General features: G+C 38.9%; 1 protein-coding gene across 1 annotated transcript; it reads right to left on the minus strand.

Moving 5' to 3' along the window:
- Positions 1 to 1,054: 1,054 nt before the first annotated feature.
- Positions 1,055 to 24,876, minus strand: RPE65 (retinoid isomerohydrolase RPE65). The gene is made up of 15 exons (XM_017962427.1): positions 24,832 to 24,876; positions 21,986 to 22,032; positions 20,707 to 20,789; positions 19,120 to 19,270; positions 17,251 to 17,358; positions 17,006 to 17,147; positions 13,340 to 13,487; positions 12,023 to 12,104; positions 11,654 to 11,786; positions 11,405 to 11,544; positions 10,652 to 10,781; positions 4,018 to 4,132; positions 3,829 to 3,923; positions 3,609 to 3,720; positions 1,055 to 2,162 (listed from the first exon to the last, which is right to left on the minus strand). Exons 2-15 carry the CDS (start codon positions 21,994 to 21,996, stop codon positions 2,011 to 2,013), a joined length of 1,602 nt encoding a protein of 533 aa, XP_017817916.1. The 5' UTR covers positions 21,997 to 22,032; positions 24,832 to 24,876; the 3' UTR covers positions 1,055 to 2,010.
- Between the last annotated feature and the right edge of the window lie 2,221 nt (positions 24,877 to 27,097).

Raw genomic sequence — 27,097 nt, forward strand, 5'->3', positions numbered from 1 at the left:
ACAGGTTAATTTATATTAATTCAATTGAGTTATTTTTCTTAAAAAGGGTTTTGTTTTTTATAGATGGGACATGATTCTCTAGATCCCTCAGAGGAGTAGGTGTTTCCTAGAAAGTCCAAATTTACAAGTTAATCTCTCCTGCATGACTTAAATATCTCTTATTCTAATTTAAGTTTTTAAAGCTTATAGTCTATCTTGCACTTGAAAAGTAGCTCCTAAGTCTCCTTGCTCTAATCTTAGTGATAATTGTAATTGAGAATGCCAATGATGGTGAAATGGTATTAGCAGAATGTTATCGTAGATTTGCCTCTTTCCTTTCTTCACACATTGGTTACCTCTAAAGGGGATTGTACAGCAGGAGGAGATATGGTCACCTTGAATTGTGAGACTTGCTTCATGAAAAATGAATGGGAAGAAGCCAGGGAATCACTGATTGGCAAGGGTAGGAAGTGGAATTGTAGGATTTTTTTTTTTTTTTGTAATTTGAAGACTTTAAGTCTAAAACTTAGTAATTTTTCAGTAATTAATTTTCTACATTTTTTAAAAAATAGAAAAATAGTTTTCTTTGTGGAATTCTGTTCATATATCATGTCTAAAGACAGAAACCAATGGATTGATATTTATCTACAGTGACATATTCCATGCAGTTCCCTGGCATTTTCTTTCTTTTTGAGATTTTTAGTTCTATCTAGTAATTACTGATGGAAAAATAATGATTACATAAAAAATCCACAGGAATAGAAAAGAAGAAAAAGACCAGTACCCAAATCTTAAGAGCAGTTGAACTTAGATGAGCTCTGGATGATTTTACTTTACAATTTCTACTTTTTTGTATTTTTAGGTATTCTTTGAAAAGTATGCTTTACTATTTGTAATTTAAAAAATGAGTTTGCATCTTATCTAAATAAAGACCAAATGGATACATCAGGTACCCTGGTTAGCTTGTTCCTTCAACCTGTTTTTACCTCGTCAAACACCATGCCGATCATCTTAGGCATCGTGGTATGTAATGCTTTCGAGCTTAAAACAGATACTAGAATTCAGATATAGAACATTATTTTTGTCAATATTTATTTTTAAATAATCTCTAGAACAAAAGAAATTTAAAAACAAAAGGCTTAAAATGTATTAATACTTGCATGTTAATAATTTAATATTTTTCCTGAATGATTGCACAATGCTTAAATATAATTAAACAAAAAAGATGCAATAAAGTATAATCCCCCAACATTATCCCATAATCTGATTTTAAGTAAATATTACATTTTTAAGTATTTTATGCTCTTTTTTTAAAATATAGTCACTACTATATGTACTTGCTTTTATGTTACATAGCTTTTAATATGTAACTTAATCTCTGAGATATTATTTAGTTGAGAGGCCTCAGTTGATTAAACATAGATTTTCTTATTATAAAATCAGAAATGATAGTACTTGCTTGTAATAAGTGGAAAGGTTAACATTCATAAGCTTCATAATCTTTTGAGTAGTTACATATATGCAAAATAATTACCGCAATTACTCTTAGATGATAGTCCTTGGTTTGAGAAAAAGTTTGGTTTGACATTTAGTAATTAAGCCTTATTGCATAATACTTCCTTGACTCAGCAAAGTCACATACAATATAAATCAAGTGTAGAGGACTTTGGTTTTTAAATGTTAAAAATATAATTGGAGCAGATAGGTACCTAAAATATGCTCTTATAATAGGAATTAAAAGCCATTTAGTAAGTCCACATTCATTTCCTATTTCATTACTAAATATTTAAGAGTTTTTCAGTTATGGCCTGTCTCACAGAGGAAGTATGATTATCTAAATATGTGCTTTTTTTTTTTTTGATAAAGGAATTGCTTGCTCAACTCTGCTTTCTGTAAAACATTGCAAAATTGTGTGCATCTGCTAGTTAAAACCATGACATATAGCAGGCTAAAATGGAACAGAATTTGATTGCAGACCTGAAGCTGATTTTCTTGGTTTTGCTACCAAAACCATATCTTGCTAGAGTATGTTCAAGATTTTTTGAACAGTCCATGAAAGGTGACAGGGATGTTAATCTCCACTTCAGCCCGGGCAACTTCACTTAAGTCCTTGGCATTCAGAATCAGGAGATAAGCAGGCTTTTGTCCTGCTCCTGGGCTCACCACCACACTCAGAACTACACCTGTTTATCAGAAGTAAATAAGGCAATATTGAGTTTTTAAAAGGCCAAGCTATAGATTAAATGTCACTGAAATAATATAGGAGGTATTACATTGACAAATACAGAAAGCCATATGACCTGAATTCTTTTTCTGACTCTTGTACCACCTGGCATGAGACCACCTAAAGAGGTCTTTTAAACTCTTTATGTACCCTACCTACACTGTAAGCTCTAAGAAGGGAGTGTCATGTCTGTCTTGCTCACTGCTATATCTCAATATTCTATGACAATGACTACAGCATAGTAGGTACTCATTAAATACTTACTGAATAAATGGATCTGTTCTTATCTGTAACATAAAAATATAGCACCTGCTGTACATACTGTAAAAACTGTGATGATCAAATGAAAAGTGTGTATGAAAAGACTTTGAAAGTAGTAAGATATATCATATGTATGGTTTCTAAGATTGATCTGGAAGCTGACTTCCTTCAAACAAAATGAGAATAAATTTTTTATAGTTTTGACTGGATATATAAAGTCATTTAGTGTGAAATGGCTCTACAATTCTTTATCTCATTTCTCTGTAGTTTTCCATATTTTAATCCCATAGACTGTAATCTATCTCCCTGTCCCAGCCGAGAAGCAGTTAACTAACACTGATGATTTGCAATTTGAGTTACTGTATTTGAGTTGCTGGTGTGGCTCTGGGTCTTTTTCAAGCCCTAGCTTACTGAAAGAACGGATGAAAATGATTTACAGAGCTTCCTTCTCATTCTCTTGTATCTGCTATAATACTTAGAATTATAGCTTCTCTTCTTAGAATTACTATTTTTTAGAAATATGTCTTCATCAGGAAAGGCAAAAAGCTAGAATTCATGTTGCCATTTTTTCTTCCTTCTCTCCCTCATCTAGAGCAGACAGTGATGCTCCATCCTGACACCAAATGGTGCTTCGACATTTTTTTTCTACTGGTAATCAACAAGACCTGATCAAAAGATGAAAATTCTTTTCAAATAAGTTTAATTATTCGGTACTGTTCTATTTATAGTATTAAGGATTTTTTTTTTTTTTTTGAGAGAGAGTCTCGCTTTGTCGCCCAGGCTGGAGTGCGGTGGCACTATCTCCACTCACTGCAGGCTCCGCCTCCCGGGTTCACGCCATTCTCCTGCCTCAGCCTCCTGTGTACCTGGGACTACAGGCACCCGCCACTGCGCCCGGCCAATTTTTGTATTTTTAGTAGAGACGGGGTTTCACCGTGTTAGTCAGGATGGTCTCGATCTCCTGACCTCGTGATCCGCTCGTCTTGGCCTCCCAAAGTGCTGGGATCACAGGCGTGAGCCACCGGGCCCGGCCTAGGATCATTTTTTAGTATTACGGAATAATCAACCTTACTCCTTTCCTAATGAACTAACATACAGAACTGCAGTAAGAAGAATATTCAGACACAACAATTGCTTTCATTACCATCATCTTCTTCCAAGGCATCTGGGTGAGAAACAAAGATGGGTTCTGATGGGTATGAATCAGGCTCTTGCCAAACCCAAGTTTCTTTAGTTTTGACATTCAGCTTACAGAGCTGTTTGTGAGAAAGAAAAAAAATCAATCAAGCAATCAGTCAATATGCTCTACCTGACTAGCATATACTCAAAGCACTGTTCAAATATTAGTAAGAAGGATTAATTACCCTATCTGGAACAAAGTGATTCAAGCCAAGTCCATACGCGTATGTGTAAGGTTTCCCACAATACTTCTGGTAATTGATTTGAGGAAACTCAAACGCTACGAAATAGAGCACATGCATAGGAAAACTCTTAATCTCTTTGAAGGAAACATTTGCTCACTCCCGTGTGAGGTTTCCTCTAGATCATCTCACCTTGGCGAGGCCCTGAAAAGAGAACCTCAGGCTCCAGCCAGATTGTCTCGTCACTGCACAGAATTGCAGTGGCAGTTGTATTGGGGAGTGTGATTAAATTCTTGCCTGTGTCAGCCTAGGAGAGAAGATAACAGAAACCTCAGTGAGCAGGAAAGAATTCAAACAGCCAGAAATGCAGACTTCCTAAGCCTTGGCTCCTGAGTTCTTTTTTAGGTCAACATACAGGGAGGAACTGCAGGAAGCTATAGATGAGGGACCCTGGGATGTGACTGGGAAAGCTATCTGTGCCTGTGTCAGTCACTGGCTATGTATCACTGGGAAAGTCACATAACCTCTTAGGCCATCAATTTCTCTTCTGTAAAATGAGACCATCCTTGAAGAAAATTTAGGGCTCCCAAGAAAGGCCTCTGCAAAACAAAAAAACAAAAACCAAACAAAAATCTCAAAACCGATAATAATAATAGTTAATGTTTTTCTGCAGAACAACAAAGACTTCAACTGCCTGAGTGATGAAAGAATGTATATCTCTTTCACACTTAGAATATGTTTTGATTTTGCTTGAAAAAAAAAAATCCTTACAGTTTTGTTGACAAAAAGAAAAAAAACCCACTGGACCATATGTTTACCAGGATGTCTTGTCACACACACATGATTTTTCTGATTCTTTTATAAAAACAATGGACACTATGAGATTTTTCTAAGCACATATCTACTTATTAATAATCTCATCAAATACTTGACTAGATATTTTGTTCTAGACTCTATCCTTGGCATTCAGGATATTTTGGAGAGTGAAGTCCCTCTCCTCTTGAAGCCTACATTCTAGTTCAAGGAGATATACAATAAATGTAATTAATAAATTTTATAACATACCACAAATGTGGTGAGAAAAAATAGAATAGAGGAAAGAAGATCAGAGATGTGAAGGGTAAATGGGTTAAAATTTGAATAGATGGTTAGGGTAGGTCTCTGAACAGGTGGCAGTGGAGACAAGACTCTTAGAAGATGAGAAATTTAGCAATGCACATATCTGGGGAAGAGCATTCAAGCTGAGAGAACAAATTGTGTGAAGGCCTGAGGGAGGAGGATGCTGAGTTTGTTTGAGGAGCATCAGAGAGTCCAGTGTGGATCCTATTGACTGGGTAAGGGGAGAGAATAAGAAAGGAAGGTGTAGAGGTCATGAGCCAGGCTATACAAAGCCTTGTAGGTCATTATGAGGACTTGATCTTTCTCTGTGAGTGAGTGATGGGAAGCCATTGGAGGGTTTCCAGCACAGGAGTGAGATGCTATGATTTATTTTTAGGGTAGACTTGTTAGTAGGGAGGATCCAAGAGTGGAATCAGGGAAACCAGTTTGTCTTGTAGTAATCTAGTTGAAAGAAAACAATGGTTCATACTAGGCCAGTAGCATTGCAGTTAGTGAGAAGTGGAAGAAGGGGAGGACAGAGTCAAGAAGATTTCCTATTAAATAAGATATGGGATGAGGAAGAGGCATGAAAGTGAGAGAGGCATCAAGCATGACACCAAGGTGTTTGACCTGAACAAAGCAAGATTGATGTCACAACAAAGATGGGAACTACAGGTAGAGTAAATTTTTGGTGGGGGAAGATGAGAAGTTCAGGTCTTGTCTTATTAGACTTGAGATGTCTATTGGACATCCAAATACAGATGTGGAGCTGGCACTAGCAGGTACGAACCTTGAGTTTAAGAAAAAGCTAAAAATGTAAATGCATAAGGCATGAATATTTAACAACGAGTGAGTGTAGAAATGGAAGATAGGAGAACCAAGGCCTTCCAACAAGATGAGGAATGAGAAGGTAGCTGGTTGGGGCAAAAATGTCAAGAGAAGGATTTTGTAAGAGCCTGATAAAACTGATCCATTGAAAAGGGTAGGAGAGTGGTCATCTAGGAAAGATGGGGAGAATTGGGAGAGTGATCTCCCTGAGAGGGTGAAGGAGGATGAAAGAGATCAATTCTGGATAGGAAGATGGATAACTCAGTGTATGAGTACAGCTGCTGGTGGGTGGCTAGACGTGGTGGCAAGTCTATGGTTCCTTTCTGATTTCTTTCATTTGTTTCAGAGAAAACGGAAACATAGTCATCAGCTGCATCTGAGTGTGGAGGCGGGAAGTGGGAGATGGTAAAAGTTTAAAGAAAGAAGGTGTGGAATATTTAACTAGCAAAGTGAGAGAGTAAGTGAAGCAGGGAAATGTAGCAGAAAGATTTGTGGTCATGCATCTAAAATTGGACCAATTAACATGACCAATCATTAACATGATTGTGCCTTGTCTGCACTTAGTTGGGCCTCAGAGGTATAAGTATGGAGGGGGTGGAGAGTTGAATTTAACTAGAGTTGTGGTTTTGACAAGTGACTTTGATAAAGTAAGAAAAAGGCAAGGGAAACGAAGGTCTACATGAGAAAGTGATGTAATTGTTGACCGTAAAGCTTAAATTGAGTGAGGAGAGAAGGTAAATCCTCAACGGAGTGAGAGAGAATGAGAAAGTACTGTGTTCAATGGATTGGAAGTTCCTGGTGGAAATTGCAGTAGGGCAAGTGATGTTGAAAGATAAAAGGTCAGAGCGTGTCATGCTTGAAACTGAGATTATGGAAGGAGTATAGTCTTAAGTACTGGCAAAGTCGAGGGTATGAAGGATATATATATATACACACACACACACACACATCACTTGGCTATATGATTAGATAAAATGAGATGAAAACTTGGGGAATTTTAAGCGTGAATAGAGGGAACAATGATCTGAAAGCAGCAAAGAGGAAGGACACCTACCCCAACTCCAGGCTAAGTGGTAAAAGGGCTGTACCCTGTGCAGAGGAGAAACTGCTTCCACTGGAAATTACTGTTGGGGAGACTGGTGTCCTTAGGGGAGAGAGCCAGATTTTGGTTAAAAAAAGAAGGTGAAGGGAACATTCTATGAAGAGAAGACAGGAGATTTTTCTGGTGGTGGACTAAGAATTAAAAGTAAATAGTGGAAGATTTTCAGAATAGGGAAAGGATAGGAGGTGGGAGCCAATAGAGGAGAAGATTCTGCAAGATTTTGTGAAATAAGGGACTCGAGGTACTTAGTGATGATGCTGGGAAGAAGTGAGGGGTGTGCACATGTATGCATATTTATGTACATGCATACAATAAGTACAAATGTCTATGTCTCTGTTTAATATATTATTTATGTGGTTTCAAGTTGAATTTGTTTACTTTGCTCTATTTTGCTTATTTTTCTTGTTAAATTAGATTTCCTGTTTGTTTGTTTGTTTCATGAGACGGGGTCTTGTTCTGTTTTGTTTGTTTGTTTGTTGAGACAGGGTCTTGTTCTGTTCCCCAGGCTGGACTGCAATGGCATGCAGCTCACTGTAACTTTAAACTCCTGGACTCAAGCAATCCTCCTGCCTCAGCCTTCCAAGTAGCTGGGACATAACACCTTTCTATTTCTCTCTTCATTGCCAAACTTTAAAAAATGTACATTCAGTAACTGCTTCCAGATACTCAACTGTTTACCTTAAGAGCCCTGAAACCTGACTTCTGTCTCTCTCACTCTATTCCCTTAGAGATCACCAAACCTAATGCTTCATTCTTAGTCTTCAGCCTTTTCAACTTGTCTGTAGCAGTGAGCACCGTATAACCCTCACTTGCCCTCATCTTTGTGACATTACTCTCTCTTAGTGGGAACTAGGGCCTTCTGGTGGCTCTTGTTTCTTTTTCTGGCTTCTCTTGTTTCTACCATTTTCTATACGTGGGTATTTTCTGGAGCTACTGTGCTTGGCTATCTTCTCTCTCAGTATTCTCTGGCTTTCAAATTCCTTATTTTTTAAATAAGCAAATTTTAAATGTTTCTTTTCAAAAACCTATTCTAAAGTATGATTTTCCCCCCACTAGCAGTCTAATCTCTCTATTTTTATATATTTTATTATCATTTCAATACCAATAATTATAGGCTTTACTTTTGTTTAAAAACCTTCACTGTCTTCCCATTACCAGTTCAATAAAGTGCAGATTTCTTAGCCTGGCCTTAAAGCCTTCTAAGATTACAATGTACTTTTATAACTTTTTATCCCATTTACTCTACTACTTTTGCCTATGTTCCCACCAATTATAATAGCCAATTCTCTCTGCGTGTCTCCCTCTCCACTTCTCTGTCTGTCCTCAAACCGTTCTTTCTGTCTTCAATTGTTTTGCCTCAATCCCATCTCCACCTGCCATATTACTGCCCATTGCAAATAACTATGTTCCATGAATCTCCCCTGCACTATCATCTGACTAGCTATTAATACATCAATTTATCCCTCCTGAGAGTACTACCCCTGTGCTGACATGCATGGCTATTCCCGATTCGCCTTCTTTCTCTGTGATACACTAGGTAATGGGCTCCATGAGAACCAGAAGTGTATTCTTTTATGTATCCACTGAAACAAAGAGTGTGATGCCTGTTGTAGTGGCTACTCAATAACTATTAGAAGAAAGAGGAGACAGATTAAATGATGTTAGACATTTGTTATTATTACAGTTCCCTATTCTGTAATTGGGTAATATTTCTTCAGGCAATGATAACCATACAGTTAGAAAAATCCTTCCTTTTTCTTTATTTTGAAATGTGAATATTTAAGTGATCCTTTTTTATTCCCTTAATTTAAAGAAGATTGTGATTTTTACCATTACTAACAAAATAAGAGTTTACTGAAAAACTGACTCATCCATTTGGCGAGTATTTTGGGGACACTCAACTACATGTCAGTGATATGCTTCCTAAGGGAAAAGCAAAAATCCTTAAGGTACCCAGACTGATCTCTCTCCATGACCTTTCTTTGGAGCTCCAGACCCATGTATAGCAGCTGCCTATGGAATGCTTTGCTAAGATGGCTAGTGGGTACTTTCAAATTAACATCTGTAAAGTAAAATGTACTCTTTTTTCTACAAGCTAGCTCCTCTAACTTCTATTTATTTATTTGAGATGGAGTTTCGCTTTTGTTGCCCAGGCTGGAGTGCAATGGCATGATATCAGCTCACCTCAACCTCTGCCTCCTGGGTTCAAGTGATTCTCTTGCCTCAGCCTCCTGAGTAGCTGGGATTACAGGCATGCACCACCATGACCAGCTAATTTTGTACTTTTAGTAAAGACGAGGTTTCTCCATGTTGATAAGACTGGTCTTGTACTCCCAACCTCAGGTGATCCACCCGCCTCAGCCTCCCGAACTGCTGGGATTACAGGCGTGAGCCACCGCGCCTGGCCGGGCTCCTCTTACTTCTGTGTTTTCAGTTCAATGAATTATACCATCATTCACTCAACTGCTCAGGGTGGAAGTCTTGAAGGCATCCTGAACTCCTTCCTCTCTCTTACCCCTCACATGTAATTAGACACCAACTGCTGTTGATTTTGCTGCCTAAATATTTCTCAGCTTTGCATCTTCATCTCTCAGTCACCATTTTCTTAACTCAGATACTTATTCCCTCATTGCATTAATCCTGTAATAGGGCTTCTAGCCTCTACTCTAGACTCCTCACTTTCCAGTCTGTCGTCCATGATGCTGCTAGAGTAAACTTTCTGAATCACAGATCTAATCATGTCCTAAAATACACTTAAAATACACACTTAAAATATTTAAATGGCTCCCTTTATTTATATAACACTCAAAGGCTTATGTAGCCCATTGCAATATTGCTCCAACCTATCTTTCCAGTCTCTGCCCAATACCCATCTTCCCTACACCCCTAAATAAACCAACCTCAGCAACTACTTTATATTTATAGATGAAATCTTGCATTTTTAACTCCTTCTTGCCTTTATAGAGGCCCTTTTGCCTGTCTGTAACTCAACCTCAATCTCCTCCCTCTTTCTCATTCTTCACAGAGCTTACAAACTTGCTTAAGAGCAGTGGTGTTTGGTTCTAAATTGAGTTTATTTTCTACGACACCACACCTAAGCCTTTGGTACAAAGTTTTACATTCCATGTAGCTGTTTCAATAACCCCTTTTGTGCAACCAGGGAGCAAATAGATATAAAAGAAAGCATATATTCACATATCTATATGTTAGAATTATATTTTATTGATTTTTACTGGTATTTCCATCACACTGCAAATTCTAGATGTTACTCTGGTTATTCTAAAAAGATAGTCTCTAAATACAGGGAAGAAAAAAGTAGAAATAAAGAGATGACTGTCTATTGTTAGTAATGATTTTTAACCTCTAGCATTATTTTTCAGAAGATTTATAGAAAACCAAAACAATGAACTGATTTCCCTACGAGGGTACTTTTTGATGCTTCATCTCAAAATTATTTAAAGTATTTATATTATTGATAAAGTATCATAGGAATCAGTGGATCTGCACTATTCACCGAGGAAGAATATTTTAAAGACAATTTTGTTGATACACGAACAGCAGATTTAGAATCAAAAAACCTGGTTCTTATCCTGGCTCTGCTGTAGTTGCTTTTGCTAAGTCACATTACTCTTCGGAGCTTTAGTTTCATTTGTAAAATGAAGGAAGTTTAATTATTTTTAAAGCTCCTTCTAGCTCTCAAATTTCAAGACTTTATGTATAAACATGAGGCAGGAGGACAATTCCTGAGAGAGATGAAACATTCTGGTTAAATCTGAAATCTGTGGAGAAGCAGGTTACCTTGTCAATATTCAAAGGAAGTACATATCTCCTAACTTCAGGTTGGGGAGCCTTTCTGGCATTTTTTTTCACCTCTTCCCAGTTCTCACGTAAATTGGCTAAATATAAGTAATTATAAACAAACTCAAATCTGCAAAAATAAAAAGTCAAACATGAGCACAGGCAATTACAAATAATTTTAGAGAGATGATTCATGCCTTTTTAAGCACAAGTGCCTGCCTGTTCTTTATTCTACAACCCAGAAACTGCTATTGAGCCAGGTGTATTAGATCATTTCCTCCTGCCCACACTGGATGAAAATAAAGAAACCGGTTTAATGGATTTGTTTAAGTAACAGCAGCTTTGAGATATTTTCTGTTCTTCTTTCCTGTCACCATTCTGTTTGTGTCTTTAGGGGCTGTTGTCTTTTTAGTGACTTGGCTAGTCTGAGAAACGCAAGCCTTTTTCTCCCTTCTCAGAGAGGATGGGGCTCAAGTTTCCCCAGTGATTTTGTCAAGTTTAAGTTCACCTCTGAGGTCACGGAATCTTTTGTTTTCAGGTGGGGTTCGTGGACCCAATTAGTTTTCAATCATTAACCATAGTTTTGATGTTCAGATTACCTAAACTCCCTGCTACTTTCTCAATTACATTTTTGACTTTTGCATACCTCTTGCTATTTTAGATGTGATTCCGATTGAGAGCAGCATCCCCATAAAAGCCCCTAATTTCCAGGAACAATGGGAGATGTCGCATTTATCCAGTATCCTTTCTTACCCTTTCCAGCAGCAGAGATCCACAATCAGAAACCCATTGTCTTCATAGGTGTTGATGTGATGGAAGAGGTTGAAAGGAGAAGTCCTGTATTTATTATTGAGGTACTTTTTCCTTTTTTTGTCAGCAATATGAAGCCAAACCTTGAAAAATGAGGAAAATATTTTGATGCATTTAAAAAGGAAAAAAGTGTACATTATTAAACACACCTTCTTCAGAATCACAAGCTCAACAAATATATCTAGGACTTACCCCCATGGTTTCATTGGACTCAAAGCAATCCATGTAGTTGGCTCCCCAAAGACTCCATGAAGAAAGGAACTTGAACAGGTTAATTTTGACTGGTGTCTCCACAAAAACGATATAGTTGGGAGTCAAACCAAAACTGTTCAGAAACACAAACGGGCTTGTGAATGAAAGGGCTGATTCTCAAGTCACAAACAAATTTGTATACATGCGGTATGCTCAGTTACAAGAATCAACAGTGCCTACATGAAATTAATTATGTTTAAATTTAGTTTTCTGAAAAAAAAATTGTGATCAGGATTGATATCAAAGGTAGGCAAAGCAAATCTTTAAACTTGAGTTTTCCTGAAGATTCATAGCAGGCCTTCAAGTTACCTATGAACGTAAGATGGCTTGAATCGGTCACTGCAGGGGAATTGTACAACGATCTCTGACTTGCTTATTGGATCTTCCTTGTCTGAAATAAAGTGGTTTTAAAAGGCTTTGGAACAGCCTCTTATTTTTTTTAATACAAAGCATTTAGAACAGCTTATACAGGCAAAGAAACACATTTTGATTGTTTTAGAGAGGTTATTTTCATTTTCTCCATCATTTGCACTTCTTAGTGAAATTTCATGTGATGCTGCAAAATCACCCAGGAAAATCCAAATAGCAGCAGATTTGGAAACGTGCATTCAAATAGGGTGTGGCAAGCGGAGTATAGTGGAGTCACATCTTGTAATAGCTGGAGGTGGGTTTTAAGTCAGGGGAGTAGGGAAAAAACCTCAGAATGGGCAAAATGCCTTTTGCAACATCTTAAGATGCCCAAAGGATATAGTTTAGATGGGTTTGTGTCAATAGCCCTGTGCAGTAATTCTTAACACACATTAAAATTTACTCACTAGAAAGTGAATGTCCTCAAACTTTAGTGTGCATCAGAATCACATAAAGAGCTTCTTAAAATACTGATTGCAGGCTCCACTCCCCCAATTTCTCATTCAGTCTGCCCTGGACAGGGCTCAAGATTTGTATTTCTAACGGTTTCCTAGGTGATGGTCTTGGTCCGAGAACTATACTTTAAGAACTGTACTAAATAATACTAAACAAAAATCTGTATACGTTCAAATAATTCCATCATCAAGGTGGTGAACAATGAACCTGGCAATAAATGGAAAATGAATGGAGAATTCTTGGGTACACTCCTTTTTGCTGTAGTTTTTTTTTCTATAGTATTTATATGAGTTAACAGATTTGTTTGTAGTTTTGGGAAGTAAGCACAACATACTTAGTACACTCTCATACATGTATGTATGCTATTATACACACATACATGCTTATTTAATTTAGTTTTGCCTAGCACATGGATAAGTGCTCAATAAATGTTTGCTAAGTTTGAATCCAAATTGTATATGATCAAATCCATATATATATATTATGTGTGTATATATGTGTATATATACACACTACATTTTTAAATTCTAGAAGAGAACTTGGACACTTGCTTTCTGTATTTTCAAGTAGTCATCCTTTGATATGATGCCCTTGGGCATTAGGACCCTTATAGGGTAGGGGTGAGGGCAATATTTCTGAAATCTGAGAGTAATTTAATTATGCACAAAATGCTATTCTGATATTCTGATCTTTCTCACAACACAGTAACCTTCTCACAATACAGATACTTGTTTTCAGAAGAGGACAGATTGGTAAACTCACCTGCTTGCAGTGGTGGGATCTTTACAATGTTGTAGGCAATTGAAAAATTTTTTCCAAAGCAATTACCAATATTGTAAACGGTTCCATCATTTTCAATGTGGGGGTGAGCAGTGGCTCCATTGACGGAGACGTAGTTGCAAAGATCAACCTACGGAAGTAAAGTGAATGTCCTCCCGTTGAGAGAAGGAAGATACATTATACCTTTGTCCCTAGGTCTGAGGTCACCACTCTCACCCTAAGTGCACTTTCTCTTTCTTCTCATCTCTCTGGATTCTACCCTCTTTCACCTTGAGTTCCCACCTTCATGCAGAACACACTGCCCCTCATGTGTCTGAATCTGGAGTTACCTGTGACATCTCTTTATCTGATGTGTACTATACAAGGCTCTGGTTAGTTACTTTTAGTATATGCAGACTGACCTCAAGCCATAAGTTTGAGTCTTCAGACTTTTTTATACACTTATTATTGTATTAGATTTAATTGTATAAAATTGCTAATATCCAAAAATTGTTGATTTCAAAAAATGGCAATTTTGTATGATACTGTGTAAATACCAACTATGTGTCTTGCACGCAGTACTATATGAGTTTGGAACTGAAAGGGACTTCAAGCTTCATGTAGTATAGAAAGTCTTAATTTAAATAGACTTTAGGAGAACCATGGATCTCTTTTAATTAAATATAAACATTTCAGGCAAAACATTCAGCATTTAATTCAATTTTATGTCTCATAAGAAGTTTAGAACTGCAAATGTAACACAAATCTCTGTTTGCAGAAGGATAAATTGAGGTCTCAGAGAGATCAAGTGTCTTGTTTAAGGATAAAGAGCTAGATAAATCAGCACTAGATTTCTACCTGGGACCTACTTGGTAAAGATTTATTGAATGAATAATTAATGGAATATATATTTATAAATTATTTTAATTTGGGGGATTTTTTTAAAGCATAGGACATTTTAGCACACTTATTTAAATAATAAGCAAGATACTCATTTATTCAATCAATCATTTATCAAATGCTCTGGGCTTTCACTATGTGCCAGGTACTGTACTGTATCAGGGCCCAGGAAAGAGAAGATCTTTGCTTTCAAGAACTTCATTCTAGACTCGTGCTGTTCTATTAATATAGTGACCACTAATTTTTAGATAGAACTTCAAATTCAGCTCCTCAGTCACATTAGCTACATCTCAAGTGCTTAATAACACCGGGATAGCACAGTTATAGAGCATTTCCGTTATTGCAGAAAGTTCTATTGGCAGCACTGCATTAGACCAATAAGCTGGCATAAAGCATTGCGAGTGTGCAATGGCGTCATAGAGAAGCACCATCTAGTCCAGACCGAGGGATTAGGCAGTTTTCCTGAGAAACATGACTCCAACTAATGTTTGAAAGGTGAGTAGAGTTAGCAAGTGGAGCAGGATGACAGTGTGTTCCGGGGAGTGGGAATCCTAATGTAAATGCCTACTGTAAATGCATAGACTTGTGAAATAATGTGTGCTGTTTGGCAATTACAAGTCATTTAACCTGGCTACCATGAAGGGCACGCATAGAGGAGGGGAAATAAGAGTGGGCCAGACACAAAGACCTTCACTTGGACTTTATTTGGGAAGTTATGGATTCCCTAGGTGAAGTAATAATTTCATATTTACATTTTAAAATTTCCTACTGCTGCCTTAAATAAATTGTATTTAAGGGAATCAGTCTGGAGGCAAAGGCACTGGTTAATAACAGTAAACAATCAAAAATTTCACATTTTTAAAATTACATTTTACAGTGCTAGTAACAATGGAACCTGACCCCTTCCTAATAAAGTCTACTCTGGAGCCATACCATAGCTTCTATATTTCTCATTAAAATACCATGTAATTGTAATACAGATTCCCTGTTAAAGTCAAAGGAATGACTTAGAAACTCAGGTTTTGTTCTTCTCTAAAGGAGCTACACTCACACTTGTGCATGGTTACACACACAGTATAAACAAGAAAGGGCTGTGGGGAGTATATGTTAAGACACAGTAAATAGTCTGTTGAGAATTATAGATCAACTTGTGCTATTGAGACTCAATGTTGAGACTATTTTTTTTCTTCTTATTTTTACCAGTACTGTGTTTGTGGTTCTGGCCTTCAATTTCACCTCTTGGTCTCCCAGCTATACTGTATCTCTTTTACCTTCCCATATAGCTCACACATGGCTCCCCAAATAAACATCTTGAAGTATAGCCCTACTCATACTACTTCTTTGAGCAAAAACTTTCAGTAGCTTCCCATTAGCTAAACAACATATTCCAAATGTTTAGCCAATTATTCAAGCTTTTAGTTTCATCCTACCCTGTGTCTCACTATTCCCCTGACATTAACTACTCTAGGCAACCAGTTCTCCACTGGGAGTGTTATTGCCTGCTAGGGGAAGATATGGAAATGTCAGGAGCATTTTGGGTTAGTACAATGATTGAAAACATGACTGGTGTTTAGTGGATGAGGCCAGGGATGCCAAACCTCTCCTATGTGTGGGGATGTCCCCATAATGATGAGTCACCCCCTGCCTAATGTCATACTAGTACCTCCACTGAGAAATGCTGCAAGTCTAGTCAAAGGAGATTGTTCTCCAGTTTTCACGAACACCTTCTACCTCTATGCCTTTGATCGCCTTACCCCCTCCGTCTAGCATATCCTTCCCCTAAATTCCCTGAAGTCATACCTCTCGTTCAACTTCCAGCCCAAAACCTTTCCCTTTAAACCTTCTTTCACCTGTCCCACCTTGCATTGCCAACTATTTCCAGAAGTTATTCCTTTAGTATTTGTGCTTTCTTAAAAGATTTTCCTTCTTAAAAGACTTATCATATTCTTTGTCCTATTACAGTTATATATTTCATTTCTCCACCTAGACATTAAGTCACCTGATGATAAGAACAATGCCTTGTAAGTAGGTGTATCTTAATAAATATTGGTTCAAAATGTGTATCTGAGGACTGCTGCATTGAGATTCCCTAAGGTCTCAGTAAAATTTGTCACTTCCTAATATTGCTGAAATTTTGTTCTATGCTATTTCATTCAAGATATAGCTTTATTTCTCATAAGAAGTATCTATAAGAAGGGGCAAATTAGTGCAACATACTTGCCTAGAACCATAAATAGCATGATTTTCAGTATCAGTAGCTATAATTTCTTGAGCACCCAGTATTTACCAGGTTCATGCTAGCTTATAAAAGCTATGAAACACAGGGACCATGTTATCCTACTTATTGATCTATCCCTTGCATCTAGCATAAATTCTGAATGTGGAAAGCACTCAATAAATATTTATGTCATGAATGAATGAATGAATATATTAGGCATTTTATATGGGTTTTCTCCAATCCATGTAAGTGTTTAAAAATTTATAGATGAAGAAACGATGTTTGTCCTATGTCAAATAGCTAGTCATTGTTGACAACGCTAGGATTTGAAACTTAATCTGGCTCTCATGTTCTTTTCACCAAATTGCGCCAATTGCAGGAAAGCATCATAGACAGAGGCAATCAGTGCAATCCATTTGGAGCTTAGAATGGTCATTCTGTGTGTCTTCATCAAGTCAGAATCAAACATTCACAGCATGAATAATTTATGTTGATTTAATTTTAAGTTCCAAATTCTAAATTCCCGAACATCACCTAGCACTGTGTCCTACCTGCTTAATTGTCTCCAAGGTCTCTGGATTAATCTTTGTAATAAAGTTGGTCTCTGTGCAAGCGTAGTAGTCTTCCCCCACTGGGTAGACATTAACAAGGGCATTGTCGGTAACCTCCACTCCTCGAAAGTAAGAAAAAAACCTGTAGAAGCAAATGAATTTTTCAGTCCAGTAATTTTCAAGCCATGAGAGAAAAAGGGCTAATGTAAAATGTCTTGAGTAACATTCAGTTTGGGTTCAGTAACCTGGAAAATATATTCTTGCAGGGATCTGGGAAAGCACAGGTGCCAAATTCTGTTATGACGATCCTTTTCTCAGTCATTGCCCGTACGTAAGCATCAGTGCGGATGAACCTGAAGGACATTGAAACATAAGGAAGGGTATAGACAGGAGCAATCCGTACAACCCATGTGGAGCTTAGAATGGGCATTCTATGTGTCTTCATCAAGTCACAATCATAAATGCACAACATGAAGAATGAAGGGTTTTATTAGCTCACTTTCTTGGGGTGACCAAGCAGGGCAGACACAATGTCCCACGAGTTTACATTTCTGTCTTCTAAACCTCACATATGAGGAAATTGAGGTTCAGAGGAGTTAAGTGGTTGGCATATGTAGCCAAGCTGGTTTAGAATCCTAGTTGGTCAGAGCTGGACAGCATGAACTTTCTGTATCACACCATGCAGCCCCGGGGGAAGTTCACAAAGGACCCCCACCCCCGTCACCTACAACCTGTCAACCTAAACTTACTGGGGAAATTCCACACATGGTGTGCTGAATTATATTCTTCTCAATCTCTCTCTGTCTCTTTTATGTTTTTCTTCAATTTTAACATTTATTTTGTTTTAAAAATTAAGTGTTCTTGAATTCTATCTCTTGCCCAGACAGGTCTTAGAGTAGATAGCATACCTTGTCCAGGATTTCTCATGTGGACAGCCAGTTACAATCTGATTTTGTACTTTTATTTATTTATTTGAGACAGAGTCTTACTCTGTCACCCAGGCTGGAGTGCCGTGGCGCAATCTCTGCTCACTGCAACCTCTGTCTCCTGGTTTCAAGCTATTCTCTTGCCTCAGCCTCCCAGGTAGCTGGGACTACAGGCATGCACCATCACGCCTGGCTAATTTTTCTGTATTTGTAGTAGAGATAGGGTTTCACCATGCTAGCCAGGCTGATCTTGAACTCCTGACCTCAAGTAATCCGGCCACCTCGGCCTCCCAAAGTGCTGGGATTACAGATGTGAGCCAACACGCCCGGTCACACTTTTATGAAGAAGAAAGAGTGTCCTGATCTGTCGAAGGTATATGAAGCTTTATATGAACTCCACACTAAGCTGTCATGGCTACATTTCTGCTTGACATCATCTGTTTCTCTTCTGTTATCACACAACTTGTCCTGCTTCAAGTCCCCTTTCACTGTTCCTTTACAGGTCTTGTCAAAATGCCTGAAATCTGTGGTGATCAGCAAAGCCACTAATAGGCTTGAACGTGAAAGCAGAAGACAAAGTATTTGTTAATACTTCGTTAACAGGGGTTTCCTGGAATGACGATTTAGAGCTTCAATAATCTCTTGTTTTCAGAAAACTTCTCTTTCTGGTATCATCGTGACATGCTCTGTCCTTCAATACCCTCTTACCAGTGGCCTTTCCAATTTTATAAAAAGAAAAAGGAATCAAGATGGCCATGGTTTAATAATAATAACAAGCATCACAATAGCTATTATTATGAAGTGCTTTGTGTGTGCTAGACACTGTGCTCTCATTTAATGCTTGTAATGAACGTATGAGGTAGATTCTATTATGTCTCCTATTTTACTAATTATAAAACCAAGAATTGGAGGTCAACATCTTGCCAAAGGTTACCCCAGGCAAGTCATGCCTGTTGAATACGGGGTTTAAAGCCACGCATGTTGGACCCCAAAGCCCTAGGCTTTAGCTTCTCCTTTATTCCATGATAGTATTCCCTCGTGTCCAGGCAGACACACTGGCCCAGGTACATTCTGAGAAAGTACGTATATAGGTTGCCTCCTGGGTCCAGAGGTTAAAACTCACATGGGAGGAGGAGCTGAGCTAGGCCCTACTTAGGGGAGGAGGAGGGGCATGGAGTGCTGCTTTACCTTCTGTGGTATGTGACGTGTCCTTCTTTAAAGTCAAATTTGTGCAGGAGGGCTTGCCCATCAAACAGGTGGTAAAATGGCTCAGATCCAACTTCAAAGAGTCCTGGCCCACATCGAAGGAGACTGCCGGTGAGCCACAGGGGGATCCTGCCTGTGATGAGGGGAGAAAGAACGTTGCTTCTTATCCCTGCCTTGGGCTGGGCTTGTCCTTGGTAAGGCAGAGTGTATCAGCAGCCTGATTGGGCAGCTTCTTCCTCATAGAGCTGGCAGTGATTTTCATTCCCAGCCCTCGCGCTGGACAGCACTGAGAAAATGTCTGCTGACTTGACTCTCCTTCACTAGGAGACCACACTGTGGGAAATGTGGTGACGCCCCGGAGTGTGGATAAAGGGTTGGAAGGAGTGAGGGAGAAGCATCTTGAGAGGACAGGGACTCTCCACCTAGATCTCCCCAAACACCAATCCATTTGCCTTTTGCCATCTCATTTTGAAGAAGATTTTCAAGTTTCTTGATATATTTTAGTAGAGTGAGGAGTAGAAGGATGGATTAAGAACGGGAATAAATATATTTTAAAAAGATGTGTCTATAGAAAAAAACTTTTTAAATGAATAAACAGGAATCCTGGCTCTTTAAAATCTAGAGCTATATCCCTCTGTGAGTGTGAGCTACTGCCTGGATGAAAGTCAATCTGCTGTAGCAGGAAGTCCACAGGGTTGGATGTCAGGGACCTGACTTCTGGTTTAGGATCAGCTCACATGTCATCTCTGGACCTCAGTGTCCTCATCTGCAAAATGTGGGGTACCCAAGAGAGTCCTTAAGGCCTCTCAGCTTTCACAGTTAGGTTTGTCCCTAAAAACCCAGGTAGATTTATCCTTTGAGAAAGGGAGTGCTTGACAGTGTTTCCTTGATTCTTACCAGTGAATTTTTTCAAGCAAATGGATTATTTCCTATAGCTAATAATGATACTGATAGTAATAATTACTGTCTATTGATCACTTTGTGTTGGATATCGCATGAATCATTCTATTTACATTACTCCACTTAATTTTCACAAAATCCTCGTGAGGTAAATTTTGGGCTTTTGTAGATAAGGGAATTGAGGCTCAGAATGTTGAAGTAACTTAGAGGATTCACAGACAGTGAAATGATAGAGTTAGGTTTGCATCTACATCTGCCTCCCAGCAGAACCAACATTCCTCTAATAAAATGGGCATGAAACCCACCACCCTTTCACATTCCCAGGTGCTTGTCCCTGGACCTTCATTTATTCAGACACCTATGGAACAGATATTTATAGGACATTTACTATGTGCCAGGCACTGAACTAGGCACTGACAGTTTGAAGATGACAAAGGTGTAATCCTGATCCTTACGGAATTCCAATTAGGTAGCGTTTTTCTACCTTAGAGAAATAAAGTAAAGGCAAATGAAAGAAAATGGGTTCTTGCTATAAAAAGCTCAAACCACCTGATCTCTCTCCCTGTGACCCGCAGGGGGAGTCTGCATTGAGAGATGCCAAGGAATAGGAAGCCAGAGAAGAGAGACTTTGACATAAAAGAGGATGGTTTAAAGATGGGCGAGACCAACCTGTTACATGAGCCGTGAGCGGCGAGGACAGTTCCTCCACAGTTTCAAACAGTTTCTTGTAACCACCAGCAGGATGCTCGACCCTGAAATAGTGGAAGAATAAGGAAGAAGCCCATGTTGACGCTCCAAGTCTGCAGAGATAGAGGCAGAGCTGCAGGAGACAAGGCACTCTAGGACTGGCTCAAAGCCTGTTCTCTCCTACCAGTCTAGTTTCAGCCCGTCGGTTGAGGGGACGGAGGGGCGGGAGCCGGGGAAGGGGACGGGGAAGGGAACGGGGGAGGGAGGAGCACATGAGGCTGGGGATGGGGAAGACTACTCAGGTATGGAAGGGGGTCCCAGATCACTGCTCTGATGTCAAGAGAAATGACCTCTGTGGTCACAGTGAACTTAATCCTGTCCTCTGCAGTTTTTCTTTACTTCGGAATACAAATCAATCAATCCTACTGCCATCACTTCACTTCCTAAAATTTGTTACTAAACAGGGTCCTTCCCACAGTATTCTCCCACCCTATCAACATGCTCAGCTCACTGCATCATTGATTTTCTTGCCTCAAGGAGAGACTCATTTATCTCCTTCCTAGGGGTTGGGAGATGACAGCTTTTTGGGTCGGGTACCTCATCTTTCATTATCCACTCATATTATACCATAATTTCCCCCCATGATCTCATTTTTCTACCAATCCCCAAGACCTACAGTACTTTTTCATCATAGTCAGACCAGGAGATTCAGGTTCTTTATTTTTGTTTATTTTCTACCTCCTCCGTTCAGTTTCATTTTATAACTTAAAAAAGTGGAATCTCTGACCAGACTCAATTATAATAATTACCTTTTACTCAGCAATTACTATGTCCTGCATACCATAAAAAGAACTTTGCATGGTATTAGCTCTTTTAAATCTCACAGTAACATAATGGAGTAAAAGCTGTTGTGACATCTTTCTATATACGGGAAAAGCTAGACTTAAAAAGTTAGGTAATTTGTCCAAAGTCACATGCTAGGAAATGACTGGGCAAGAAGTGGAGCCCGAGTCTGTCTGAAATCCCCATACTCAAGACTGCTTCCAAACCCTGGGCTAAGTCACACAAATCCCCCATAATTTGGACCTGAATTCTAGAGAGTTGCTTTAATACATAAGCAGGAAAAAATGTCCCCACCAAATTTTAAGGGTCTTTCCTAAACAGGTCGTGAATCAATGCCTTCTCTTCAGGAGCTCTTGAAATAGCGCATTTATCATGAATCCACTAAGGTGTTTTTAAAAAGTCTCCCAGAAATACTTACTGGATAGACATTTTCTTCCAGTTCAGGATCCAGAGTTCTGGCACCAACTGCAGAATGAAGAAGCAAGTTCCCAGCCAGGGGCCTTTTTATGCCTTCTAAATCCCCTAAAAGGAGCTATGGCTTTGGGAGCCCTTTCCCACCCCTTCAGCTGAGGGAGGGGGAACAGAAGTTGCTTTCAGCTCTCAGATCCTCCTGATGCTTGAGCTTTATTTGGGCTTGCTGTTCCCATAACAGTTATTTGGCTGTTTTCCAGAGACCTCAATCCTTCCCAAGGAGAATGAGAACAGATTAGAAAGAAAGGACCCAGGTGGGAGTGGCCAGCATCAGGCCTGAGCTGATCCCAGTCACCCCACTGGACCTTGGCACCATTCTCTGGGGCCCACCTCCCTGTAATGCCTCTGTGCCTTCATTCTCACCCTCATTCATTCACTCACCTATGTTTAAAAATATCTATAAACATACTATCTATGAACCAGACAGAGATGGGTATTGTCCCTGTCCCTGTCTTCACAGATCTTATAACTCTGTAAGAGTTACAGGAAACAAACTATTCAACAACTTTTGATTAGTGCTGAGATTGGAGAAGTATAGAATGTTATGGAAGCACATTGTGCACCTCTAACCCTCTCTGGCCACCTTATTGATAGCATTCAGTACCAATATTCTTCCAACCAGGTTGAGGACTTCTGATTTGCTGAGAATGAAATTCTGCATATCTTTGCTTGTCACTAATGCCTGTCTGTTCTCTGCCTGACCTTATTGTCCATTGGTATATATTTGGCACTCAGAGAGTATACAGCACTAATTCATTCATATCTCCACATTCTTTCATTAAGTCTCAGTTGTTTGCCAGCACAGACATGGTGCTGCCCAAAGAAGTCCTTGGAAAACAGGCAAGATATATACTACGCCAGCTGACAATCTTATTATTTTTTTGAGAAACTCATTAACAATTTTAAATTCAGTTAGTAGTTATGGCTACTTACCGTAGGGGTCTTCTTCAACAAAACTGTATAACAATTAATCCAAGTGCTTCCCAAGATATACAACAATACTTCATTTCCTTACAGTGAGGGCATAGGCATGTGATGGGCTCCACCCATTAGGGACAGTGGTAGAAGTCCTAGTGGTAGCACCTGGGGATCAGCTTCCATAATATCTCTGCCCACCCAGGGCAATTGTAGTGTCTCCATTCCACTGTGGAGCCTGGAAAATTGTTACTGGCTGGGTAGCCTCCAAGCTCCATCCTTTAGCCATCCCAGAGATTCTGTTACCTCCCTAATATTTAAAATATTTGCATTCTGCTTTATTAGAGTTAGTTCCATTATTTGCAGCTAAGAACCCTATGCCTATAAAATGATGGTAGTATAAAATACTACCATCATTTTTTTGGGGGGTATAATCACTTTTGTTGAATCTTGGAGAGCTAGAAGGGGAGATTAATATCTATCTTTCCACGTTAAAAGACCTATTTCCAAAATACTTCAAATAAGAAACTTCTCCTCAAAGTATAAGGATAATCCAAATCTTCTTAAACAGCAATAAAAAAATAAATTTTTATTTATAATTAAAGCAAATACTTCTGTATCATAAACACAATATTAAACTTCAATAAATATATCGCTAATTTGGAGTGTGCATTTATTTGCACAATACCATATATACATTTTTTTGCTATGAGAATGCTTTATTAGGCAAAACCACATACTATGAAAGTGCTTTAAAAGGCAACAGGAGGAGATGTGAAGACACAAAGAACAAGGGCATAGTGACACATGGATATTAGAACACACCATGGTAACAATCCACACTGCTTCCACCCTTTACCCAGAAAAGGAAGGATCTAGGCCACCTCCTCCTCATCACTGTAGGATGCTGTGGTACCACCCAGGAAGAATATTGATACTAGCATTAGGAAGCTCCAGGAAAAAAATGAAGTATCTAAGCTGAGACACGATAAATATATAAAAGTTAGCCAGTCAAAGGGCAGGTAGAAGAGTTCAGGCACAGCTTGCAGAATTTACAAAAGTCTAGAGGCTAACGTAAGGTGAGAAAATAGCTAGAGATGAAACTGGACTAGAGATAATCATAGGCCAGATTGTGTAGAACATCATAAACCACGTACAGAAATCCAGACCCTTGTCATGAGAAGAGGGGAATCACTGAAATATTTTATTCAGAGGAGTGACGTGATCTGATTTGCATTTTAGTAAGACCACTTAGACTGCATTGTGGATAATATGCTGGAATGGGAGATTTGGGCAAGACACTTTAAAGGGAGGCACAGATCAAACAAGTGGAGATAGCTGTTATAAGCAGGTGCACTGAGGGATGGATAGGAATAGTCAAACTCAAGAGATACTTCAGAGGAGGCCTAATCTAACTCTGGCACTGGTAAATGTGTTGGGGAAATAAAAGGCATAAAAAAGGATTACCAGTAGGTTTCCAGTTTCTGGTACAATTCATTGAGATAATACACACTGTGTGTGTGTGTGTGTGTGTGTGTGTTTGTGTGTGTGTGTGTGGGGGTGTGTGTGATGTTTCAGGGATACAGAGAAAATGAATTATCATTGTGATTTGAACTTATTTATTGAAGGAGAAAATCCTCGGGGCCTGTAATCATTTGAGAGCCTAATAGGGAGGCTGAATGAGTTAGCATCTGAAGGATAAGCTCAATGTTGACACAGAAAAAAGATGGAGTTGGCGTTCCTAGGGAAAGATGCAGAGTGAAAGAAGGCAGAGGAATGAGCATGTTAGAAAGACTCTCCTGCAGCATTTTTGTTGTATTTTATTTTCTCAGCAGAGTCTCTTCTCTTCGAGAAGAGCTACAGGCCATGTTGTCATACCTGTACATTGTCAGTTCATTGGAGAGAAATTCCACTAATATCCAGATCCAGCAGCTTTTTAAAATTTTCACCTCTCCCCTCCCATTACAAGAGGCTGAAAGTGAAGGCTCTGTCGGAAAGAAAGCATCTATTAGTTGAGCGATAGAGCATTAACAAACTGCATTTAACATCACTTCCTGGGAGATGAGAATCCTGTCTTACTGGTGTCCATGACTGCACCAAGTGCCTTTCTTAGATATCTCTGTGCTGCCTTTGGTATTCTGGGGCTGTAAACACATTGTTTAACGACAGCAAACAGTTTTAGCACTTTTTGCATTGTTTTGCATCTGTGGTATCCTTTATGCTTCAACGTATAGATCCTAGAAGTCAGCTTCTTGAAGCATATTTCTTTCAAAAGTGCAAATCATGGCAATTCATTCTAGGAAGGCTCACAAACTCATAGGCCTTATGAATCATCAAATTAGTATGCTTGGAGAAATTCAGGATGAAAACTAATTTCTGTTTATTAAATTCCATTGAACCCTGAGTTCCTCAGGTATTAGGCAGGGAAAATATGCAAAAGCATTCTTTAGCCAGAAGTATTCCATACAAATATTAAGTAATGCTTATTAATGTCAATTCTCAGGAAGTTTGGGAGTGTCTAATCTTCTGGCTTATACTTCCTACCTCAGAAGTAACCCATTATTTTTTCCTATTCTGCCATTGGTGTGAAGTTAAAGATCAGATGTCCACATCCTTTCAAAGCATGATTTTGACCTCTTTGCTCCTATAGCCTCAAATGTAGACCTCTTTTCTAGGTCTTACTTTATCTTTCAGTGGTTTCAGTGTGATTCACTGGATCCCCAATGTATTGTTACTTTTCCTTTCATCCTCTCCTTTTATTCCTTCCCCACCTTAATTTTTTGCCTTTTGGTAAAATCAGATCTTTATGTCCAATTTCTGTGTCTGCCTAAGAAACTGTTTTTGATATACTTTGGTACATTTTGATATACTTTGGTACATTTACCAAAATAATATTCCATGAATTAAAATAGCAAAACACCTTTCTACAGAGGTTTCTAAATAGAAATGGATTCCACATTTCTTTGAAGAAACTGGTTTTGAGGGTATTATAAAAGCTGCTTTTTCATCCTGATATTAGGCAGATCAGCTGGGGCCTGCAGGTCATGGTGAGGAGTTTGGATTGAGTTCTGAGAGCTATGGGAAGATATTCAGGGATTTAAACAGGGGAATGACTGAGGGATCTGATTTATGTTTTGGAAAAAAATCCCTCCCACTGATATTTGCAGAATGGATTATAAGTGTCGAGAGAGGAAGTAGGGAACTGGCAGTTCATTTCAGGTGAGATGATGATGGTGCTTGGATTAGAGTAGAGCAATGTATATGGAAAAAAGATGGAAAGATTTGAGATACGTTTTGTAGGTAGAAATTACAGGACACATGGGATTGGTTGATATATCTGGGATATAAGAAAATGAGTTAAAGGTCATCATGTATCTATTGCTAATATTGTAGCATAAAAGCCAGACAGCAAACCTCAGTGTCACACAAGAGTAGGTTTCTGGGGTGGTTGGCGAGGTATATCTGCAATGTGTCTTGATTTACTTTCATAACTGGAGTTTACCTTGCTGTCTAGATACTAGCTGAGATAAGTGAGGTTATTTGGCTCTGCTATACCTCTCCTCTCCAGCAGGCCAGCCTGGGCTTATTCTCCTAGCAATGACAGATGAAAGAGCAAGTGAAAACAGGAGAAGCCGTTTAAGGCCTAGGCTCAGAACTAATCTACTGTCACTTCCACCACTTTCTACCAGCCAAAACAAGTCATGCGGCCAGCTTAGACTTTGAGGTGGGTGAAAATAGCTTCTACCTTGGTAGTCTTTAGTGAGAAGAACTACAGTGTCACACTGCAGAGGTCATGAAAATAGGGAAGGATGTAGAATTGAAAGCATTTGTTTCAGCTTAGCACATGGGAGACCCAAATTCGATTTCTAGGTTTTAGAATGAGCAATTGAATGACTGTCACACTACTCTCCAGGACTAGGGGAGAAATGGCAGAGCGGAAATGGGTATATTACGAATTCTCAGTCAAACACGAGATGCGAGAAGCCTGTAAGACATTCATCTTTTCCAAGACACTTACTTGTCCCTCTTGCTCCTTCCCTGATAGCAGCCCTCATCCTCCCTTCCTTGAAGGAATTTTCTCAGTAGAGGTAGGATTTGACCCAAAGTAGTCTGAGCCTATATTTTGTAAGTATTTCTTCCATCC

The sequence above is a fragment of the Papio anubis genome, chromosome 1 (genome assembly GCF_008728515.1).
Source record: "Papio anubis isolate 15944 chromosome 1, Panubis1.0, whole genome shotgun sequence".
Classification (NCBI taxonomy): Eukaryota; Metazoa; Chordata; class Mammalia; order Primates; family Cercopithecidae; genus Papio; species Papio anubis.

Bases quoted from the DNA above. Each gene is read 5' to 3' on its own strand.
- RPE65 (XM_017962427.1), bottom strand. The intron at 13,488-17,005 runs GTAGGACACAGT...TTACTTCCGTAG, and splicing joins CCTTGGAGACAATTAAGCAG to GTTGATCTTTGCAACTACGT. The intron at 11,545-11,653 runs GTAAGTCCTAGA...TCATTTTTCAAG, and splicing joins AGTCCAATGAAACCATGGGG to GTTTGGCTTCATATTGCTGA.